Raw genomic sequence first — 22,837 nt, 5'->3', positions numbered from 1 at the left:
TGTGTCTGTGGGCAAGTTCCTTGACCTATCTGAGCCCAATTCAAATGTTGTCCAAAGGGGATGGAGTGCAGTGAAGATTGCCTGAAATAATACAGTCTTTAGGGGTTATTACTTGTCATGGCAAGGTCCGTTGCTATGACCCTAATTCTGCAGAGTCGCTGATGGCAGCTCTGTGAGCTCCTAACAAATAATACGACCGGCACCTGCTTTTTTTATTTGTTTAAGTGAGTGACTTTCCTCTGAGACATCAGGCCCTTATCGTGATCCTTTGGCCCCCGTAGAGCTGGCTCTCAGGTCACGAAAGAGTTATGCGTAGCAGGCATGACAATTTCAGATCAGCAATGGAAGGGACGAAATTAAATATGTACTGTAATCCGAGGCAGTTTTTCATGGGAAAAGAAGTCCTCTCAACTCCTTTGTCCAGACATTAACGGCATGCAAATATTTATGATTCATACATGCCCCTTTAGTTCCCGATCATATTTTAACAATAAACACTGCCATTTTCACAGTGAGGCAGAATAATCCCTTTGTCCTGTTGCCGGCTCTCCAGGCTGGCACCCGGCGGCATCGCATTCTTCCTGCTAGGTAATTGCTGACTCCACCCAAGTGGAGGGGGGTTTATAGTTGCTCCACGGCGGCACCTTGGACCACGCACTTCAGGACCTCCTGGCTGTTCCCCTGCAGGCCATCTTAAGGTTGCATCTCAGCACATTGAGAAAACACAAGCCAACATCCACGCGTGTTTTTCTTTTTTGGCCACATCTTAGCAGAGAATCGATACACCTGGCTGTTGGCTTGAAGAGGTGTCTTGCATTCTTCCAAAATCCATGGACTCAAGAGGCCCCCACAGCCATCATGTCCCAATTGATAGTCCTCCGTTTCCTGATAACTATGCATGCATCTGTTTGTGCCGATCCTGCGGCTCTTTGGAAGGTAGTGTGACAAAGTACCAGCAGGTGGCCTGCTTGCTGGACTCACGTAGATGTGCTGGCCTCACTCTCCTCATCTGTACAGTAGGTATACCAGCGCCCTTCATATACACCACAAAAGGTTTTTAGAGTTATTCAAAGATGATGTGTGTGTAACAAGACTTAGGAAGAAAGAGGTATGACTCACCTCCATGTCATCCTTCTTTCTACAGGAGACTCTCTAAGGGAGGGGAGCAGAGACTGGGCAGGTGTTAGCCCATGTCCCCCTGAATCAGCAAGGCAAGAACGATACCATTTCCACTTTCCACTCCTCATTGGCAAGGAATTTATGTTCCTTTATCTTCCAAGGAAGCTTGTAAAATGAGAATGCCTGTTAGACACAGCAGAAATTTCATTAATATTCATAAATAACAGGAATAATAATAATAATATAATCATCCCAGGCATTTGCTGTATTTATCTGTACATAAACATAGGAATAATAATAATAATATATAGTCATCTCAGGTATAGCCATACCCTGTGATCGACCTGATGTTCTCTGTTTTCACTGGTGAATTTTTCACAGGCTTTGGACTGTCTTTGATCAAAGAAGTCTAGCGCCCACGGCTACTTTATTAGAACTGTCCTCCACCCACAGAGGTCATTCCATGAGGGTATTTCATTCATTCATTGATCAGATGAACAGTGTGCCTCTGCCATGTGCCGGGCATTGGGCTAGCCCCGGGGACACAAAGGTCAGCCAGAAAGAAGCCACAGCCTGCAGGGGTCAGTGAGGGGGGTCCCCCAGCTAAAAGATGTTGCTGTTCTGAGGGGCCAGTGCCAGGGTGAAAGGACAGGAGTGACCGAGGCAAAATGCACCACCAGGTGCCCCACCCACTTCAAGCTCGGGGGTCTTTCCGGACCACTTGTCATCTCAGTGGAGACATCTCAGCATGACGAGGTGGCTGTCCAGGTGAAGGCATCAGGAAGGATGTCCAAGCAGAGAAAACTCAGTGGGAGAGGAGCCAGCAGAGAGGGTCTTGACATCCCATGCTGGGAATCTGGTCTGATCCCAGCAAAACAGAGGTTTTAATCAGGGAATTGACATCACCATATACAAATGGTGTGAAGAGGCTGGGGCTACAGGCTAAAGAGTAGACAGGGCTTTGGGAGCATAGCTGGGAGCTCAGAGGTGGGATCCAAGGTTGTTTTGGGGTTGAATTTGCAGGTGCTGAACCCGCGGATACAGAGGTAAATGTCACTATTTCTAGAAATCAGTTCCCTGTAGGCCCCACCTACCAGGCCCTGCAGTCTTGCCTGGAGCTTTCCTCTTCTTCCTGCTCAGCTTCTGTCCCCCGCCTGCCCTCCTAGCCTCCTGCAGCAGAGCTGTGGGTGCCAACAGGCGGGCAAGCAGGCCCTGAGGACCCTGATGCCGATTTCCCGGCAGAATGCCCACCCCTGGGCTTCTCTGTCATGGCGCCAGGTGGCCTTAGGCTCTGTGTTTCAGGCACTGGGCTGTGGGCACCATCGGGTCAGGGCCAGGACTAGGCCAGCCACAGGAGGTCACCGTGGTCAGCTGTCCCTTGTGGCATTTGCCCTGATGGGTGGAGAATAGGGAATTGGAGTGCACCAACCAGAGGGCTCCCCAGGGTGGAAACACAGCAGAAGGCGTGGCCTTGGCCTAAAGAAGCTGTGAATTCAAGGCCCTAGAGGTGTTTGGGCTGCAAGGATTAACCTTGGTTGCTCATCTGAGACACGCAGGCACTGGGACACCAAAAGGAAAAAGGAAGATCAGAAAGGGACCGTGATATCTAGCGGGTATGCCGTGCTTAGTCGCTCGGTCTTGTCCGACTCTTGGCGATCCCATGAACTGTAGCCCGCCAGCCTCCTCTGGAAGAAATGCAAAAATCATGTGGGAGCATCATGGTTCTTTGGGCTTTGGTTAATGCTTCTCATGAAGAGAAGGACTTGTCCAACCATCCCCTTACTAAAGCAGAGCTCACACCCAGGCCACTGAAAAGGAGAGTCAAACCTTCCAAGTGAAGTCAGACATCATAAAGAACCAGCTGTCAAACTGCAACTTTACAGAATAATTCACTGATCCATTTATCAAACATTTTTCTATTGCCTCAGAACAGAAGATGCAAAGATTAATAAAAGACCGTCCCTGTCCTCAAACAACTCATTTTTCTAGAACAGCTCCAGAGAAAACACTTGGCATGTTTTGGCTTTTCTCCAAGCAAACTGCTGTTTTTCAAATGCTCCATCATATCCAATGCATGCTGATTTTTTCTGGAAAACTGAGTTCTGTATTTTAAACACTTGACTTTCAGGCAACTTTGTGGGGGTTGTCCTTGTGCCAATATCTGGGAGCGCCCCCTGCATTCTTCCTGCATGGCTGCAGGAGCTATGGGAAAAGGACATTTTAAACATGGGCACTTTGCATCCAAGTGGACACACGCTGACATCGTCACCTCAGTTCAATTCAGAGAAACCAGCAAATTCTGCACCACTTGAAGAATCTGTCTCCTATTCAGAAATCCCCAAATAAATAATTAAACAGCCCCAGTGTCAAAAATAGTGGTACGTGTTTGGGCAAGGAAATGGTTGAGGAGCAAAAGCATGCATTTTGGCCATTAGCTTGTTCCAGTGGAAAAGTGAAAAACATAAATTAAGATACTTTGTGGAAAACATCCTCGATTCAGATTTCTCCCAAAATCTCTGAGGATTTGTTCGTTTTCATATTTAGTTACTGGGTGATCAAAATTAGACCCGGGCACAAACTACATAGTAAGAGGAGAAATTTTCATGCCGCATCTCACAATCTTCTGGCATTTCCAGAATTTGCAAAGAGCAAAACTTGAGCTTTCCCTGGCTTTCTTCGTTTTCCAAAGTTACGTTTTTTTTTTCTTTTGACTTTTCCTTTCTCACTCTCTTGGTTGCTTAAAGTGTGTGAACTCAACCAGTCTCCCGACAAAGATGCACAGATGAGTGGAAAATGTTGTGATTGCGTTTCCTTAGCTATGTGACCCCTTTCAGCAGACAGTCCTCGGTGCACACAGCCTGCCCTTGCGTGACAAAGGGCAAGTTTCACATCCCAACTGAAACTGGCCCCAAAAAGGAGAAGATGACTCACGGGGTCCAAACCTTCACCAAGGAGAGTGACCGAAACAATGAGCCCAGTGCGGGCGGCTTGGCTGCCCATGAACCAAATGATCACGAGAGTTCAGACGGAGGGAGACACGCCCGTGGCCACAGGAGCTCATTGCCATGACCTGATGAACTTCTAAGGACCTGCTTCTCACTCTCAGGCCCCAGATAATCTTGAATCACCTTTTCATCTTCTACTTTTCTCCCCACCCTTGCCCTTGGAGGGGGAGCAGGGCGCCCATTTGCAGCAATCCTGAGGTTTCGCCACTTCCAGATGTGGTGAGGAAGTGGCGTGGTGCCCTGGGGCCCTGGCGGAACTGCAGTGTCCAGCCGTGGCTTTATGAGACCACAGCCAGCTGCCCGAGTCCACCAGCCCCGTGGCTGGTAAACGTGGAGCCGGAGAAAGCAGAGACTTGGAGCCTCATCCCTGCCTCACCTTGGAAAGCATGTCGGTGGTAGCCGACGTCCAGGAAGACGCGCCCCGTGACCTTCTTCCCAACTAAATAAAGCACTTAGTTATTTTGTGCTGGCATTTGGATGAACATAGTGGTGTCGAGGGGAACAACACATGCTCTGGGGCTGGGGGGGATGGGGGGAGTGTTTGGCTGGCTTGGTGTCAAGTGGCTCAGCCAGTTGCAATTGTGCCTTACAAAGGTGGCCAGCTGGCAGGGCAGGAGTGACCTTGAACTTGAAGTTCCAGTTGAATGTGCAGTTTTCCTGATGGGTTTTTAGGCCCCATCCTTGCCTGCCTGTTGGTCCTGTGTGCTCCACCTGGGTCTGCTGGAATTTTCTAGAGACGAGAGGATGAACCTGAAGGAGCTCCACTAGCACCACCTGCAAACACTAAGGCTCCGCTCACTGCCCATCATCAGACCTTGATGCTGAACCGCCACCAGCCCCGCCTCACGGGACTGCCTGCAGCTGTGATCTTTGTGGAACTGTGTTTGAATTATCTTTAATGATAATTAAACTGATATTTGCTAATGCCTTATTTCATGTAATTTGCATAACAGCACTGTGAGATGGAAGGACCATGATCACCCCTGTTTTACAGATGATGAAGCCCCTCAGAGAGGCTAAGTCACTTGCCCACGGTCGCACAGCTAGCGAGGGGCAGAGCTGGCATTCGAACCCAGGCAGCCCGCATTGTTAACTACTAGCACCCATGCCTTGGCACTACCACGGGGTTGTGTAATCAAGTTCTCGTCTTGTGCTGCTTCCAGGCTTTATAAGTCAAGACAGCCCTTCTCTCCTTCGTGGTTTCTTCCACCTTCTTAATTCAGTCCTAGTGTGTGCGCTTCTAAATAGAATTCCTCCTGGACCCAACCACTGGCCAGAACTCAGGGTGCTGACTGAGTGAGGTTTGTGGGCAGGAGAAGGCAGGTCTGAGTGTTCTCCTTTCCTTGGCTCCCTCCACTGTGAACCTACACAGGGCCACCTCCGTGACCCTGCAGCTCGTCCCCTCCCGGAGGCCAGAGCCACAGTCTTTCAGCAACACAGCTGGGGGCACCTCGGGTCCCACCATGGGCTGCAAGGAGCCGCCCAGCCTTGCCATGAAAGAACTCAGTCAGGCTACACATGGGAACATCAGTTCTCTCTATGGCAGCCCCGTCTCCCAGCCCCGTGTTTGATCCCGAAAAGCCGATTTCAGGGTGGTGGTTATGGAGCTGAACTGTCTTTTCTTTGCTCTCCTCTGCCTTCCTACTAGTCTGCCCACAGCTTGCTGAGAAAAACACTTGAGGCTTTCACTCTCCACACCTACGCACTTAAAATACCAGGCCCATAGGTCATTTTGATGAGGGAATTTGGCTAATAACACATTAGGCCTTGGGTGCATATACCATCACGGCAGGTGCTGGCCAGGAAGGGCTGTGTCCCAGCAGGAATGAGCTGGGGTGTGGCTAGGTGTGATGGGGCGTGGTCAGGGTGTGGTGGGGCGTGGCCATGATATAGTCCGGGTGTGGGCAGAGGGCAGAGGGCAGGGGCTCCGAGGGTCTGACGTGCCCACTGGCAGGCCAGTCCCCAGGTGTCAAGTTCGGTGCCAGGTCTGCACAGAAGAATACAAGGAAGTAGAAGGCAGAGCTTTCTTAGAGTGGAAAAATGTCACACACACCTGTGAGCCAATGTCATCACTTACTGCTGCTGTCTATGAGGTCATGAGCAGATGTCGTGGTGTTCAAAGCTGTACACAAGGGCTCCGTTGTGAGCCGGAATACCTCCACCTTCATGAGCCATAGTTACTGGGGCCAAAATGCCCCACCTAGTAGCTTTTGCCGGACAGACACTTCTTGACTGCACATAAAATGATGGGCATAAAATAGTAAAATTTTAATTATAATTACAAGCAGTGATTTTGCAAATATTCACTTTGGTTGAATTTCCTTCCCAATTCAGTAGGGCAGTCTCTGTGGTTAACCAGGGGGCTGGCATTAAGTGCCAGGAGCCTAAATTCAGCTCAGGAAGAAAGTAGTTTTGAACTATAACCCAGGCTCTCAATTAGCTGTTGAGTACGGTTTGGAACCATTATTATCCCCAGGACTGTGTTCTCTTTTGAGGGCAGTGGCAGAGTATGGTGAAGGGACCACAAGTCTGGATTGCTAGTTCTGGTGCCAGTGAGTTTGAAGGTAGAGCTTGGGGACCTCATGACAATAATATGAAACACAAAGCTGGGAGATCTGGGTTTTCTGTGTATCTAAGCTGTGTGACTTTGGACAAAGCACTCACTCTCTCTGAGTCATAGCTTTGTTGTCTGTTAACCAAAGGCAATGAAATCTGTCTTGTTTATTTCATGAGAGTGTTGGAAGGATCAGATAAAATAGTATATAGGAAAGTGCTTGAAAACTTGTAAGTTCTACACAGTCCTGAAAATGCCAACATTAGGAAGACAGTGATCTATGTTGTCATTTAGGAAATCAAGGATAGGATGATTGTTAACTTGGTCGCTCAGCCATGTCCAACTCTTCGCAACCCCATGGACTACACAGTTCATGGAGTTCTCCAGGTCAGAATACTGGAGTGGGTAACCTTTCCCTTCTCCAGGGGATCTTCCCAACCCAGGGATCAAACCCAGGTCTCCTGCACTGCAGATTCTTTACCAGCTGAGCCACCAAGGAAGCCCAAGAATATTGGAGTGGGTAACTATCCCTTCTCCAGCGGACCGTCCCAACCCAGAAATTGAACCAGGGTCTCTTGCATTGCAGGTGAATTATGGTTAATTCCTTATGGTTAACAATGGGGAAAGGGGCAGAGAGGGAGAAATAAGGAGTTTGTGATTAACAGATACATACTACTGTGTATAAAATAGATAAACAACAGGGACCTACTGACTAGCACAGGAAAATATATTCAATATCCTGTAATAACCTATAATGGAAAAGACTCTGCAGAAGACTATATATATATATAAATATCTGCGGAAGACTATATATATATATAAATATCTGCGGAAGACTATATATATATATATGTATATGAATCACTTGGCTATGCACCTGAAACATACAGCATTGTAAAGCAACTATACTTCAATAAAAATTTTTAGAAAACAAAAAGTGGGATGGTTATAGGAAGGCCATCTTAGGAGTAAGACTGTTTCCCGTCGGTAGAACCCACAGGTAAAACCTAGAAAACAGTGGTCACTTGCAGTGCTGCGACTGGAACCCTTATGATGTTTAGTGTTTGTACTGAGTTGAATGTTGTTGTCTTTCAGTCATTCAGTCATGTCTGACTCTTTTGCCACCCCATGGACTGTATCTCATCGGGTTCCTCTGTCCAGGGATTGGCCAGGCAAGAATACTGGAGTGGGTTGCCTTTCCTTCTCCAGGGGATCTTCCCGACCCAGGGGTTGAACCCACATCTCCTGCACTGACAGGTGGATTCTTTACCACTGAGTCACCAGGGAAACCCACTGAGTTGATTAGCATTCCCTAAAAAGTCATGTCCATGAGTAACCTCAGAATGTGACCTTATCTAGAAATAGGGGCTTGCAGATATAGTCCAGTGACGGGAAATACCATACTGGAGTAGGGTATGCCCTAAATCCAATGACGGGTGTCCTTATAAGGAGAGGAAGATTTGAAGACAGAGGACATGGAGGGAGGGAGGCCATGTGAGGAAGGAGACAGAGACTGGAGTGATGCTGCCACAAGCCAAGGAAAGCCAAGGACTGCTAGTAATACCAGAAGCTGGGGCGAGACCAGGAAGAATTCTTTCCTGGTAGGGGAAGGCCCACTCGACACCTCCGTTTTGGACTTCTGGCCTCCAGAACTAGGAGACTATAAGTTTCAGCTGTTTTAGGCCACCTGCATGCACGCATGCCAAGTTGCTTCAGTCGTGTCCAAGTCTTTGCAACGCTATGAATGGTAGCCCGCCAGGTTCCTCTGTCCATGGGATTCTCCAGGCAAGAATACTGCGGTGGCATTACTGGAGTTGCCATTTCCTCCTCCAGGGGATCCTTCTGACCCAGGGATCAGACCTACTTCTCTCAAATCTCAAATTGGCAAGCGGGTTCTTTACCACTAGTGCCCCCTGGGAAGCCCTTAAGCCACCTGTGCTGTGCTTTAGTCTCTCAGTCGTGTCCAACTCTTTGAGACCCCATGGACGGTAGCCTGGCAGGCTCCTCTGTTCATGGGGATTCTCCAGGCAAGAATACCGGAGTGGGTTGTCATGCCCTCCTCCGAGGGATCGTCCCAACCTAGGAACCAAACCAGGGTCTCCTGGACTGCAGGCAGGTTCTGAACCAGCTGAGCTACCAGGGAGGCCCTTAAGCCACCTAGTTTGTGATCATTTGTTACAGCAGCCCTAGGAAGGAAAGACCGTGTTTTAATGGAATCTGAAATGCTGGCGTTTCAGGCAGCAGGGGAAACACCCTGGGTGTAGGCTCACGCCTACCTGTGGAGATGGACAATGGGATTTATCTCAAAGATAAGACCAGAGTGAGCTGTGACACTGTATGTATCCCATGAACACCTGCGTTTTGCAAACCAGGAAACTGAGATCTGGAGAGGTTAAAGATGTGTGCAGGAACCTAAATGTTCTGTCTTGCAGGGAGAGCTGTGCCTCTCTCTGTCTCTCTCTCTACACACACAGAAACACACACACACCTTTGAATACCAGATGCCAGATGCTGTTTTAATGATTTTACTCATATTAACTCATTTAACTGCCTCCAAAATTCTATGGGCTTCCCAGATAAAACCCACCTGCCAATGCAGGAGCTATAAGAGACACAGATTCGATCCCTGGGTCTGGAAGATCCCTTGGAGGAGGGCACAGTAACCCACTCCAGTATTCTTGCCTGGAAAATCCCACGAATAGACGAGCCTGGCAGGCTACAGTCCATAGGGTCGTACAGAGACAGACACGACTGAAGTGACTTAGCACGCACACAGGTCCAATTCTATAAGGCAGAAGAAGTGATGTGTACCCATCTTCAAGGTAAGGACACAGGCACAGGGAAGACTAGTGACTTGTTTAAGGTCAGTTAGCTGGAATTCAAACCCAGAGGACGTTCTCTGAACCACTTTGCCAAGAAGAAATGCTTTTATATAACTAATGTATTTATATATTAATATTTTTATTATAAATTATGTTTAAACATTTTTTTTAAATTATTAAGAACACTGCATGGCATGTATGCAATGAGTACATACTCACATTTCGTGAGTATGTATAAGACACTTAGATGGAAATCCACGTGCGTATTTATGCTCTAAATTGTCATTGAATCTGTCAATTACATATCCTTCTGTCTGGCCAACCCCGTGCCTGCCTATGGAATAATCAAAATAATATTTGAAATCACCAACAATTAGTATTTCCAAAATACAGAGAGAATCATTCCAATTAAGCCTATCCTCAGAAATTCTCTCTCTCCTAATCCTTGGAGGTACAAAGAAAGACAAAAATGGGTTCTTTTACTCCTTTTGCCCTGAGCTTATTGAAAGGGAGGACATGGGGGTTTCTAGCTGCCAATCTGCCCCTATGTTCCTGGGCTCTCGACCTAGAAGTAAACACATCTGAATCTCTCTTGATCCTGTGTTATTAATGACCAAACGAAAGCCATGTGACTACCAGACGTGCCACATCTAGACAGCATAGTTGTACTTTCCAGAATGTCAGCAAAGCCAAACTAAAAGGAGTGTTGGAAAAACCGACAACGTGCGCTCAAGCCCTGCCCCCTTTCCAGGACGAGGGCTGGAAAGCATACGTTAATTTTGAATTACCCAGCAATATAATCAGGCCATCGCCTCATCCTTCTTTGCTCTCTTTTGTGTTCCAACAGGGAAAAGCTTCACTCTGACCATCACTGTCTTCACAAACCCACCGCAAGTCGCCACCTACCACAGAGCCATCAAAATCACAGTGGATGGACCCCGAGAACCTCGAAGTAAGTGGGCCCCCTTCGGGGCTGGCACCCCCCCATCCCCCGCCCCAGTTGGTACACTCAGGCACCAGGGACCATGTCTTCAAAGCCTTGCGTTCAATCAGCATCATCCATATGTGGCTGAAACCTCTGCCAGAGGGGAAGGTCAGGCCCCTGTAGAGAGAGAGAATTTTACTTTTGACGTTTTCACTTGTCAGAGGCTGTCTCTGGGCTCCAGGCTCTTTTTCGAAGCATCCTTTTAGAGGGCAGAAGGAAATCAGACTGACTCAAGTGCATGTTAGAATCATTTGGGGACAGTACGGGCCTAAGGACCAAATATGTGGTAAAGTTCCATGGAAGACTGGCCAGGCACAGAGGTGGCCCCAAAAAGGCCAGAGGGTCAGAGTGGACCACAAGGGGCTGATTACCATCCATGCTGGTGTTTTATTCATTTGGAGGCTGGAGATGAAGTCTATCCAAATGACCCTTTTCTTTCTATGCCGCAGATTGAAATTTTATGACAGGATTGTTTAAAATAGAGAATGGGAGGCAGGAGGAATGCCTGGGGGAAAACCAGCAAATATAGAAAGATGGTACCAGAAAAATAGCTCCTGCGAGAAAAGGTTTTTTTAAGAAGGAGTGGGGTTGTTTAGTCTGCAGAAAAATGTCTTCACGGTGACTTAATGACTATCTTTGAGTAAACACAAGAGTAGCACTCTTTTCCAGAACCACACCCTTCCCTTGGATGGAGGCTGGGTTACACTTGCGGATCTGTGGAGCTGCGTGGAGCCCCAGCCCGGCATCTGCATGCCTTCTAACCATGTCAGGCCCCCGCTGGGAAAAATAATATCCTCTGTTCTCAGGGTGGGGGTAAGGGGGTGCAAAACTGGGCTTCCTGCTAGGCCAGGAAGTTGAGAGGCAGGCGTGTCAGGTCGTAAAGCGAAGTGGTTAAGCATTTTGAGTGCTGGGCCAAACAAGTGGAGTGTGGGGCTGAGGTGCTTAACATTTCAGGAAGTTATGGAGCCTCTCTGAACCTCAGTTTCTTCATCTGTAAAATGGGGATGTTAATGAGAGCTTCTCTATAACTTGAAGGAGACAGTGCTGTGTGCCTGGCAGGGAGAATGAAATCAGGAAATGCCAGCGATCTCCAGTTGCGCCTCCCTGCCTGCGTCTCAGGGTGCCCCTGCGCTCCCTGCCCCCTAGTCCAAGAGGACCTGCCCTGTGGTGGTGTTGGTGGCCCCCGGGGCACGGCTGTCTATAGGTCATCCTGTGAGCACTATAACTTGCGGCAGTCTTCCCTGGAGTCCCGGCCACAGCCTCCTGGTACCTTGATCACCCTGGGCGCTGTGTCAGTCAACCACGCCCACCAGGGACCACCCCTCAGGACAAGCTGTCCGTTCACCACCTCTTTGGTGCCCTTTGCCTGTTTTCTTTCTGACCTTATTTCCCCCACCCTGCAGACTGTTCTCTTTAAGTACCTGGAGATGTTCTGGCCACACCCAGACTCAGGAAACTCCAGGACTTGGTAACCACCCCCGATTCCCATTTCTGTGTGAAAAGAAAACCGCAGGCACAGAACCACACAGTTCTAACCAAACCCAACTTGGGAGCTTTCCAAAGTAGGAACGGCAAATTGAAGACTCCTAGTGACCCTGCATTAAACACGCCAGACACACCACGCAGGCGCCCTGACGTTCCACAGAGGACCAAAGAGGAAGCAGGCTCAGATTACAGCAGGCGCGGGATGGGGGGCAGGCCGCTGTGAGGTTGAAGGCGGTTGACCTTGAGGATACTTAAACTTCCAGAAAGGCTCACTCAGGAGGCTGTAGAATCCCTTTCTTGAAAAATAGAAGCAGGTGGACTTCCCTGGTGGTGCAGTGGTTAAGACTTCGCCTTCCAGAGCAGCAGGTGAGAGTTCCATCCTTGTGCACGGCGCTGAGATCCCACATGCCTTGTGACCAAAACACTGAAACATAAAACAGAAACAATCTTGTAATAAATTCAATAAAGACTTTAAAAAAATAAGCACACAAAATTTAAAAAATAAAAATGGAAGCAGGAGGTTAAGAGATACAAATGATGATGCATAAAATAAATAAGATACAAGGATACATAGTTGGAGGAGGGGATGGCAACTCACTCCAGTATTCTTGCCTGGAAAATTCCGTGGATAGAGGAGCCTGGGGGACTACAGTGCATGGCATCACAAGGAGTCGAAAACGACTGAGTGACCAACACACACACGCACACAAGGATATGTAGTACAACAGAGAGCATGACCAATATTTTATAGTGACTATACGTGGACTATAACCTTTAAAGCTTGTGCATCACTATGTTTTACACCTGAAACTTATAAATATATAATATTGTACATCAGCTATGCAAAGTGAAAGTGAAAGTCACATCTGACTCTTTGTGACCCCATGGTCTATATAGTCCGTGGAATTCTCCAGGCCAGAATGCTGCAGTGGGTAGCCTTTCCCTTCTCCAGGGGATTTTTCCCAACCCAGGGATCGAGCCCAGGTCTCCCGCATTGCAGGCAGATTCTTTACCAGCTGAGCCACACAGGAAGTCCAAGAATTCCCTTCTCCAGCAGATCTTTCCAACCCAAGAATCAAACCAGGGTCTCCTGCCTTGCAGGCAGATTCTTTACTGAGCTATCTGCGAAACCCTGTACCTCAGTTTAAAAAAAAAAAAAAAATAAGTAAAAGTAGAAAAAACAGCCATCTCTGGGAGAGTTCAAAGGCAAACCTACCAGCAGGAAGAAACTTAAATCAGGTGATCCCTCCATATGCCTTCCACTGCCCCTCTTCATTGATGCATAAAAAGGAAAGTTTTTGCTGTATAGCCAGTATTTTCCTGCAAGATTCAAAGAGCTAACAGTGATTGAACTTCAAAAAATAAATGATGGGCGCTTGAATTTTTAAGAACTGGCAGTCAGAGGGGAAAAATATGTGATTGTAATGGGCCGCCTGTATATACAGTGGACTCTACTTCCTGCTGCTTTATGACTTAAGAAAACAGTCATTATTGAGAAGGGTTTTGGAGTAGGCAGAAGGGAGTGGCTCCAAAGAGGCACCCATTTTTACAGTCTTTCCTGCCAAATGGAATTTGGGGTCTGGGGAAAAATCAACTTAAAAAGCAAATTAAATAAAATATATATATATATATAAGTATATATAAGAATATATATAAGTATGATATAAAGAGGTGTTACCGGCTTAAGTAGAGAGTGTCTATTTCACAAGGGACTTCTAGGGACAAATGCGCAGTCTCCCAGGGTGACTGTGGTAATGTTGCCTTTTCACTCTTGGAAGCTAGGCGGACCTTTAGCAGGCCTTTTTCTTATTATCATTTGGGTGTCTTGATTCAAGGTGGAACTACTTTTTGATGAAACTGTGTTTATAGCCACTTTTTCTTTTTAAAAGAAATTAACAGAATTGCCCCACCCCCGCAACTTTATTGAGATATCGCTGGCTTATTGTGTCAGTTTAAGGTTTACAACATGATTATTTGATATATGTCTGCACTGAGAAATGATTACTGCAGTGAGATTAGTTAACACATCCTTCACATCGTGTAGTGACAGTTTGTTTGTCTGTTGAGAACTTTTAAGATCTACCCTCTTAGCAGTTTTCAAATATATAATGTGGTGCTGTTAACTATAGTTCATGCTATACATTAGGTCCCCAGAATTTTTTCATCTTCTAACTGAAAGTTTGTACCCTTTAATCCCTTTCCCCCATCCCCTACCCCTAGCCACCACCAATCTACTCTCTGTTTCTGTGAGTTTGTGGGTTTTTTTTTTTTCATAAGATTCCACATATAAGTGAGATGATATAGTATTTGTCTTTCTCTGTGTGACTTATTTCACTTAGCATAACACTCTCAAGGTCCACCCATGTTGCAAATGGTAAATAGCAGGGTATCTTTTATATGCTTGAATAATGTTCCTCTGCGTGTGTGTGTATCTAACACATCTTCTGATTGTTATCATGTTTTGAGTATTGTGAATTATTCTTTCCAATGTAGTTTGAGGGCTTCCCTGGTAGCTCAGCTGGTAACGAATCTACTGGCAATGCAGGAGATCCCAGTTTGATTCCTGGGTCAGGAAGATCCCCTGGAGAAGGCATAGGCTACCTACTCCAGTATTCTTGGACTTCCCTGGTGGCTCAGATGGTGAAGAATCTGCCTGCAGTGCGGGAGACCTGGGTTCTCTCCCTGGGTTGAGAAGATCCCTGGAGAAGGGAATGGCTACCCACTCCACTATTCTGGCCTGGAGAATTCTGTGGACAGAGGAGCCTGGCAGGCTACAGTCCATGGGGTCGCTAAGAGTCAGACACAACTGAGCGACTTTCATTTTCAATGCAGTTTTAAGAGAGGTCATTGCATGTAAATTAGGAATGCCTAGGCAGTGTCAAATCTATAGTGAGATCTCCCAAGTCCCTTCCATCATTATTATGGTGCTGTGAATTCTGGGTGATTCTGGCAACATGGTTTCAGCATAGCCAAGTTGAATCATTTTGAAAAGTTCTTTTGTTTCGTGAAATTAATGACCATGAGCACTCAAAGGGACCTGAGAGAGCCTTTAGGGCTAATTGCCTCATTGATAAGGGAAAACAGCCACAGAGAAATGAAATGATCTGCTTAGGTTGGAAAGAAAGAGTTGGTGATGCAGCCAGAATTACAATGAGGAGCTCCTGATACCTCATACTAATCTACTCTGTCCATCCATTCGTCTGTCCATCCATGCATTTACCTCCCCATCCCGCACCACACCATCTGCACATGACCTATTCTAGACTCTCTGACCAGGCCCCAGTACGCTCATTTTTGAAACTAGTTGTTGGCTTGTGTGACTTCTCACATTTGTCCCAGCTCTAAGATTGTCTAGAAAGGGCAATTCCCAGTGCCTGAGGGCAGGCATGGAGCCTTCAACTTAAAGCATTTTTGCAAAAACCCGGAAGGAAAGCTTATCTCATTCAGCCTGCCAGTAAGATAATTAAGAAAAGGCCGGAAGAATTAACGAACGTGCTGCTGCTAGCCTGCTGGCCAGGCTGATGGAATCACTCGATGTTTCCCAACCAATTTCCTGGTTTTCAGTGGCGAAGTTGTAGCAAAAAGTGTCTTCCAAAGAGAAATGAATTTTTTCTTTTTTTTTACCATTTCAGGTGGCACTTGCCCTTTTCCGTAACTGACCTGCCCCTTAGTAAGTCAAAAAACTTGTTTTTCCCACATCTTGCAGGGTTATTTGTACATCTCAGGTGAATAGAGAAATGATTAATTGTTGAAAAATTAAAATTATTATGGGGAAAGAACACCAGCAGAAGGCAACTTCTGCTGGAATAGTACTTGTAAGCTGCAAGGTGGGACCTGTTTTCAGTTTGTAAGTAGAATATTTAGAAGCTTGTCAAGATATTAAAAAATGGTCTTCTCTTTAAGCATGAAAGATTGAGTGAAAAGAGTTTTCAAGGAAAGGATATTTGAGATTGCTTTTATGTATTTTTTTTTTTAATATTTCAGGAAACCTAATGGGAAATTCCAGCACTCAGCCCATGTGTCTGTAATTTAGCCCATGTGTCTGTAATATGATAATGTTGAGATACCAAAGTGTATTCTCTGCAGATATTTCACTAAATAATTTGAATGCGTGACTTAGTGCTGTAGAGAAAGATACTTTGCTAAGGAGGGGTTGAGGGGCAGGGCAGGGGTGGGAGTGTCCCACTGGGGTGGGCTCAGGATTGGACAGTCACTGTGAGGGCATGAGCCATCACCTGGCTGGCCAGGTGTCCGTTACATCTAGAACACTGAGTAACTAAAAATTTTAAAGGTTCATAAAACAAATATTCACCATTTCTAGGACAACTTCTGCCCTCGAGTTAATGGAGCCCTTCACGGTACCTGCTGTGTTTGAACTCTTGAGATTCAGAGTAACAGGATAGCTAGGTGGAGCCGTGACTTAAAAACTTTTGAATATGCTACTTTCTGGGGCATTAGCGTCTTGCCAACTAACAACATTTTTATGGAGAGTTATAGTTGAAATCGGTCGATTTAAAATAGACTTCGTTCCACATCACTCAACTGCTTTTGTTAAGGGCTTTGTCGAGACTATATCACACGAATATAACTTTTTTCTATGATGTTGAATGCAAATAGCAATGCTATAATATATATATATTATATATATATGGAGAAGGAAATGGCAACCCACTCCAGTGTTCTTGCCTGGAGCATCCCAGGGACGGGGGAGCCCGGTGGGCTACCATCTATGAGGTCGCACAGAGTCGGACACGACTGAAGTGACTTAGCAGCATATATATATATATATACAGAGGGAGAGAGAGAAAGAAGATATATAGAGATATATAGATATATAGAGATATATAAGATATATAGATATATATATATAAGATATATATAGAGAGAAGAAACAGAATCTTTGTTTATGGCGAGTATGTTTCAAATAGAAAAGAAGTGCATGAAAGATGCATTTAAACGCCTATAAACTTACGGCGATCATGGACCGAAAAATATTTGAAATCAAGTTTACCCAGAGAAGTATGGGATGAGCAGAAATGTTTATGAATTGTTCTGGTGATTGACTAATGTACAATTTTCTTTTAAAATGTTGTTTTCTCTTAATAATAAGAATACCCAATAATAATAATAATGGGCTCCCTTAGTGGCTCAGATGGTAAAGAATCTGCCTGCAATGCAGGAGACCCAGGTTCCATCCCCTGGAGAAGGGAATGGCTACCCAGTATTCTTGCCTGGAGAATTCCATGGACAGAGGAGCCTGGTGGACTATACAGTCCATGGGATTGCAGAGTCAGACATGACTGAGCGACTAACACTGTCACTTTCACTTTTCAATAATAATATGAAACACTCCGATAGTGCTGACTGTTTGCTCAGCACTGTACAAAGAGCCACACGTACCTTAATTGACATAATTTTTGCAAGATCAGGTAAGGATAGATCCTTACACAAAGAGAAATCCAGTCCCTTGCCCAAGGTCACACAGTTAGTTCATAAGCCAGAACTGAAACACAGCCATCCAGACACTGCCAGCTACAGACGCCAAAGTCTTATTTTTAAGAACTACGCCAACTGCTACTTGAGCTTTATTGTATTGAAATTTTCTATGCAGAAATTTTTTATTAGAGTTTATCAATAAAATTCGGGTTCAGTTTTCTTCAAGGAAGCAGAGCCTGATGGTCTTGACATTCATCATTTTTGTACCAACGGGATGGAACCAACATTTTCCCTGGGGTGAGGATGCTGTCAAATGTACCACCCACACTGCCATACGGGCTGACAATGGGTTCCATGTCTGTCACCAGGGTCTGCTTAGGGGCCTGGCATCTGGGGACCCGAAGCTTACCTCTCCCTCCAGCAGAGGCAGGCAGGAAAAATGAGTAATGTGACAAAAATGACCACAAATGAGCTGTCCAAGTCCAGTTCCTCCTTCAGCAAAGAGATTCCTAGAGGGCCCACGTGCACAGTGCAGCCTGCTTCTTGCTGTTTAGTTGCTCAGTTGTGTCCGACTCTTTTGCGACCCCATGGACTGTAGTCCGCCAGACTTCTCTGCCCATGGGATTTCCCAGGCAAGAATACTGGAGTGGGTTGCCATTTCCTTCTCTAGGGGATCTTACCGAGGCAGGGATCGAACCTGCATCTCCCACATTGGCAGGAGGATTCTTTACCGCTGAGCCGCCAGGAAGCCCATGCAGCCTGCTAGGAGGATGCAAATTTTTTCATTTTTTTGCCCCTGACTGGTTAGTGGAATGCCAGATGGTTTTCCAGATCTGTTATCTCAGGATTGTAATTATCAATCCCTAATCACCTTGTTCTCTGGGAATTGCTTTAAGCATGTCCTTTAAGTAATGAATGATCATCTACTTAATCCCCCTTTCCCTGGATTCTTCAGATGCTGGATTTGGACTTTCATTCTTTCTGGATGAAATCATAATCCCCAAAAGAAAAGGAAAAAAAAAAAAAAGAATTCTTTCTTTCCTCTCACCCAAATATAAAGGAGACAGAGGGTCAAAGAGGTAGAATGTTCTGCTTAGATTCCTCCTCCCCACTGTGAACGGCACTTCGGTGCTAAGATGGACATTCTGGGGTGACTTCCACTGAAGCTATAATCCCCGCTGTGCTAAGCTCCTCAATTATCTGATGACTGGGCAAAAGCAGTTTTTAAAGCACTAATAATCCTGCCTAAATGTTTCCAGTGAATTTTAGAATGTCTTTCTGTTTGTTATGCTTAGTAGCATCAAACTAGACCAAGAAGTATTCTGTATAGATAAAGACTCCTACAGACTTCCCAGATGGCTCAGTGGTAAAGAACCCGCCTCACAATGCCAAAGATGCAGGCTCAATCCCTGGGTTAGGAAGATCCCCTGGAGGAAGAAGTGGCAACTCACTGCTGTATTCTTCCCTAGACAGTCCCACAGACAGAGGAACCTGGTGGGCTACACAGTCAACAGGGTCTCAAAAGAGTGGAATATGACTTAGCAACTAAACAACAAAGACTTCCATGACTCTTGAGTTTTAAGTGAACTTATTGCGGCTTCCCTGATAGCTCAGTTGGTAAAGAATCCACCTGCAATGCAGGAGACCCTGGTTTGATTCCTGGGTCGGGAAGATCCGCTGGAGAAGAGATAGGCTACCCAATCCAGTATATTCTTGGGCTTCCCTGGTGGCTCAGCTGGTAAAGAATCCAGCTGCAATGCAGGAGACCTGGGTTTGATCCCTGGGTTGGGAAGATCCCCCAGAGAAGTGAAAGGCTACCCAGTCCAGTATTCTGGCCTGGAGAATTCCATGGACGGTATGGTCCATGGGGTTGCAAAGAGTCATACATGACAGAGCAACTTTCCCTTTACATTCCCTCCACATCCAGGCTAAGGTCTGAAGGAGACCTTTGGATGAGAGGGATGTAAGAGGACCCTGGAGGGAGTAAGCTTCTGCCCCTGGAAGCAGTGATAAGCCACTTCATTAGCTCACCAGGACCTGGGCAGGCCTGTGATCTCTTGGTAACTAGCCCTGTCTTCATACAGAAGTCCTGAGATGTTCTGTGTTGCTGCAGAAAAGAGGGAAAAAATGGTTCCTCCCAGGTACCAATGAAAACATAAAGAAATGATCTAGGTAGCACCTCAGTCTAATGTAGGGGAGCAGGGGGTGGAGAAGGAACATGGACCAAATCTTAAACCATGACTCTGAATAGCTCTGTCCCTCTGACCCATTGGAAACCCACATCACTATTTTAAACGCCACCCTAGTGAAGTCGAGATATAAGCTAACATCCCAGTCCTTGTTAGAATTTAGTATATGAAGTGCTAAAAAAAAAAAAAATCCTGTCTGCATTTAGGCTTCAGTTTCTTAATCTTAAAACATGTGAAAAGGTTTCTAGATCCTCAGCTGGGGGACCTGGATTTTCAGACTGGCGCCACCAGGCCAGTGGGTGTGAACTCATGCAATTATCTTAAGTACTTTCTCCTCACTGTCCTCTTCTGTCCAACCAGGCAACAGGACCAGTGATAATCTCTAAATTAGTTCCCGCTGAAAGGATGGCAAAATACCATCAGAAAAACAGAAGCCCTGCGCTCCCCGCAAACAGCGCCCCCTAGAGGTCGATCCTTGGCGGCCTCCTTCCACAGGGTGGGGGGTGGGGGGTGGGGGCGGATATATCCTTCATCACATCACGCATATATGTATACACCAGTTCCTACGTTAGATGTTTTTTTGCTGTAAATTTTTGAATGGCTTTTATCACTTGGTGTTGAAATTAATCTGGCTATGAGTAACGCATCTAATTTCCTGCAGCCCTGATGTCATTGCCATCAGCATAGTGATTACCACTGGATTGCAATCCCCCTCTTGGCATCTGCTGACTGTATGGGTGACCGTGGGGTGGGCAGAAAGAGTGCTGGCCTGACCCAGCCTCCAGAAAACAAGAACAGTGGCCGCATGAACCTCACAGGGCAGGGAACCTGAATGCGACAGCCTTGGTCAAACATTTTGAACCAATGCCTGGCACACAGTCGGTGTTCAGGAGATGCAGCACTTATTTGCATTGAATCTTGGTATCCTTTGGAAATGAGAGGACTCGAAACCAAAACGATCTGTGATTCCTAAGTTTAAAAATTCATGAAGTTGCCATAATGTTTCATTTTTTTAGACACTTAATTAAACATTTATAAATTTTGATTTTTTTTTCCTTTTGTATTTAGACACAGTAAAATTTCTTTTCTTACATTTTTATGGACCCTTGAAACACTCTGGTTCACCATTCCTAAGTCCCTCAATGGGCATATCGGTTTGCCCCCAAAGGTTGAGATTGGTGGAAAAACTCAGAGGAGCCTGGCAGGTTACAGCCCGTAGAGTCTTGAAGACTCAGACGCAACTGAAGCGACTTAGCAGCAGGGGGAAACTTCTGTCTGAGTAAAAAGTGGGTGTTTGAGATCTCACTTGCGGGTCCTTTCAGATATACACGTGACACGGCGTGGGAGAGGCTCCTCTACTTTGTTTTAGAAAACTGACGTGAAATGTGCCAAACTCTTCTTGGGGTCTCAAGCCTCACGGCAGATGCACAGGGCTCACCTCCTGGGGTGCCTGGACGCCCCCGTTAACCACAGCCAAGCTTCGTGGGCATGACACTCAGCCACTCTCTGTGTTTCCTAAACCAGCGTGTCTCTCTAGCCTTGTCTTGGATTTTTCTCTTCTGGTATGTGTTTGGTAGGGGTTTCCTTCATTTCCCCCAGAGACACTCAGAGATGTGTTTCAGTGACCGCACGTCCACCTTTCACCATCAGAGACCCTTCTGGGCATCGCAGTGCCTGCCTTAGCTGCCCATGCACCTTGTGACCTGATGGAACAATGCATTGCCGTTGGCACAGCGTTTTATAATGCATTCTTTTGTCGGCTTTGGGATGGACTTAGAAATTTTTTATGCTCTAACCACTTTCCATTTTTCATAAAAACTCTCCTTGAGCTTTTGTGAAGGCTTGGATTTTTTTTTTTTTTTTTTCCTGTAGGCCATGTAGCTAAGAAAAGCATTAGGAAGAATTGGATCCAGTGGGTCTGATAGAACTCACTGACACTGCCAAAAAAAAAACGAGAGGTTCAGTTTAAGTAAAGTAGAGTTAACCTGCCTTGCTCTAGATCTGTGTTTAAGTTCGTTTGAGCTAGCTTGCAGTTTCTGTGTTCTCCCATTCTTCCCGTGTTATTTTCCTTTGTAAACAATTTATTTTAAAGGTTTGCTTTTTTTGCTGTGAACAGCTGACTATCAAGAAGGGGTAAGTTAGGTATAGCCTATTACTGAGCATTACAGCTGTATTATCAGACATGTCACAAACACTGACATTGGCTGTGAAATGCCTTTCTCAGTTACACGTGATATATTTACAGTGAGTTCTTTGTGCAAGTAAGTTATGCATTGTCACTGGGAAAATTCCTGATAGCCAAGCCAAATATTCTGGCTATATATTTGTAGATGAAAGCCAAGGTAACATTGAAGTACTCAAAGCAAAGTTCTTTTCTGTTTGCCTTTTTCTAAGGAATACAGTTGAATTAATCTGCCAACTCCCTAGACCCCTATAAAGTAAGTTAATGGCAATACATTACTTTGGTATTTCCACGATTTACATATACTCAGGTTCCATTAAAGCAAGTATTGACTAAAACTCAGCCTGTTATTGAATCTTTCAGCGTACTTTCATACACTGAAATGGCGAACATTTGAGATTCCGTTTGTTTGTTTTTGTTTTTGTTCACCATGGCTTAGAAGTCAGCCTTCTGGTCATTTGAGATAAAAAGTAAATATTTGAAATATCTCAGCTCTTAAGAACTATATACGTTTATGGCTCATTTTGGATGTGTTCCTGGTATCACCTTATTTTTACTTACCTCTGAAGTGGTTTTATGATTTTCTAATTCACTCGTTTTAAAGCGCTCCAGAGAAATACTCATAGTCACATCTTTCTGTTTGTTTCTGGCATTGCTAAAGGGCACAGCCCCGAGGTTCAGAAATGAAACTCTGAGCTGGGGGAGTGAGAGAGGAGTTTGGAGGTGGACTGATACGGCCTCGTGTCTGAGCCCTGCTACGTCCATACCTGTGCGTCAGTTTCCCCATCTGTAGAATGGGCGTGTGACACCGACCTTGCTAAGGGATATGAGGATTAGAGGCGGTCTGAGCCACAGGCTGGAGCAGTGGTTGGCGGCCCAGCTGGAGAGCTGATGGCCTGATTCAAGGTTACCTCTGCCCTGTGGTCAGATCAGTTTCCCTGAGCTTGGCCTCCTCACATGCAACCCTGGGAAGATGATGTGTTCATCTCAAGGGATTCTGGTACTTGTTGAAGAAAGGAGCACGTGATGACACATGGTGCCTGGCACAGAGATGCTCCTT

The 22,837-nt window shown here is 45.9% G+C and overlaps 1 protein-coding gene across 3 annotated transcripts in view; it reads left to right on the top strand.

The window, feature by feature from the left end:
* Window positions 1-22,837, top strand: part of RUNX1 (RUNX family transcription factor 1) — a 271,101-nt gene that overhangs the window by 190,150 nt on the left and 58,114 nt on the right. For all 3 annotated transcript variants that reach the window (XM_042238225.2, XM_027961500.3, XM_060396287.1), the window contains one exon: window positions 10,348-10,452. In XM_042238225.2, the coding sequence (XP_042094159.1) occupies window positions 10,348-10,452 (105 nt within the window). The remainder of the gene's footprint in view (window positions 1-10,347; window positions 10,453-22,837) is intronic.

Source organism: Ovis aries, chromosome 1, assembly GCF_016772045.2.
Source record: "Ovis aries strain OAR_USU_Benz2616 breed Rambouillet chromosome 1, ARS-UI_Ramb_v3.0, whole genome shotgun sequence".
Lineage (NCBI taxonomy): Eukaryota > Metazoa > Chordata > Mammalia > Artiodactyla > Bovidae > Ovis > Ovis aries.
This window is presented reverse-complemented; position numbering and strand designations above follow the sequence as displayed.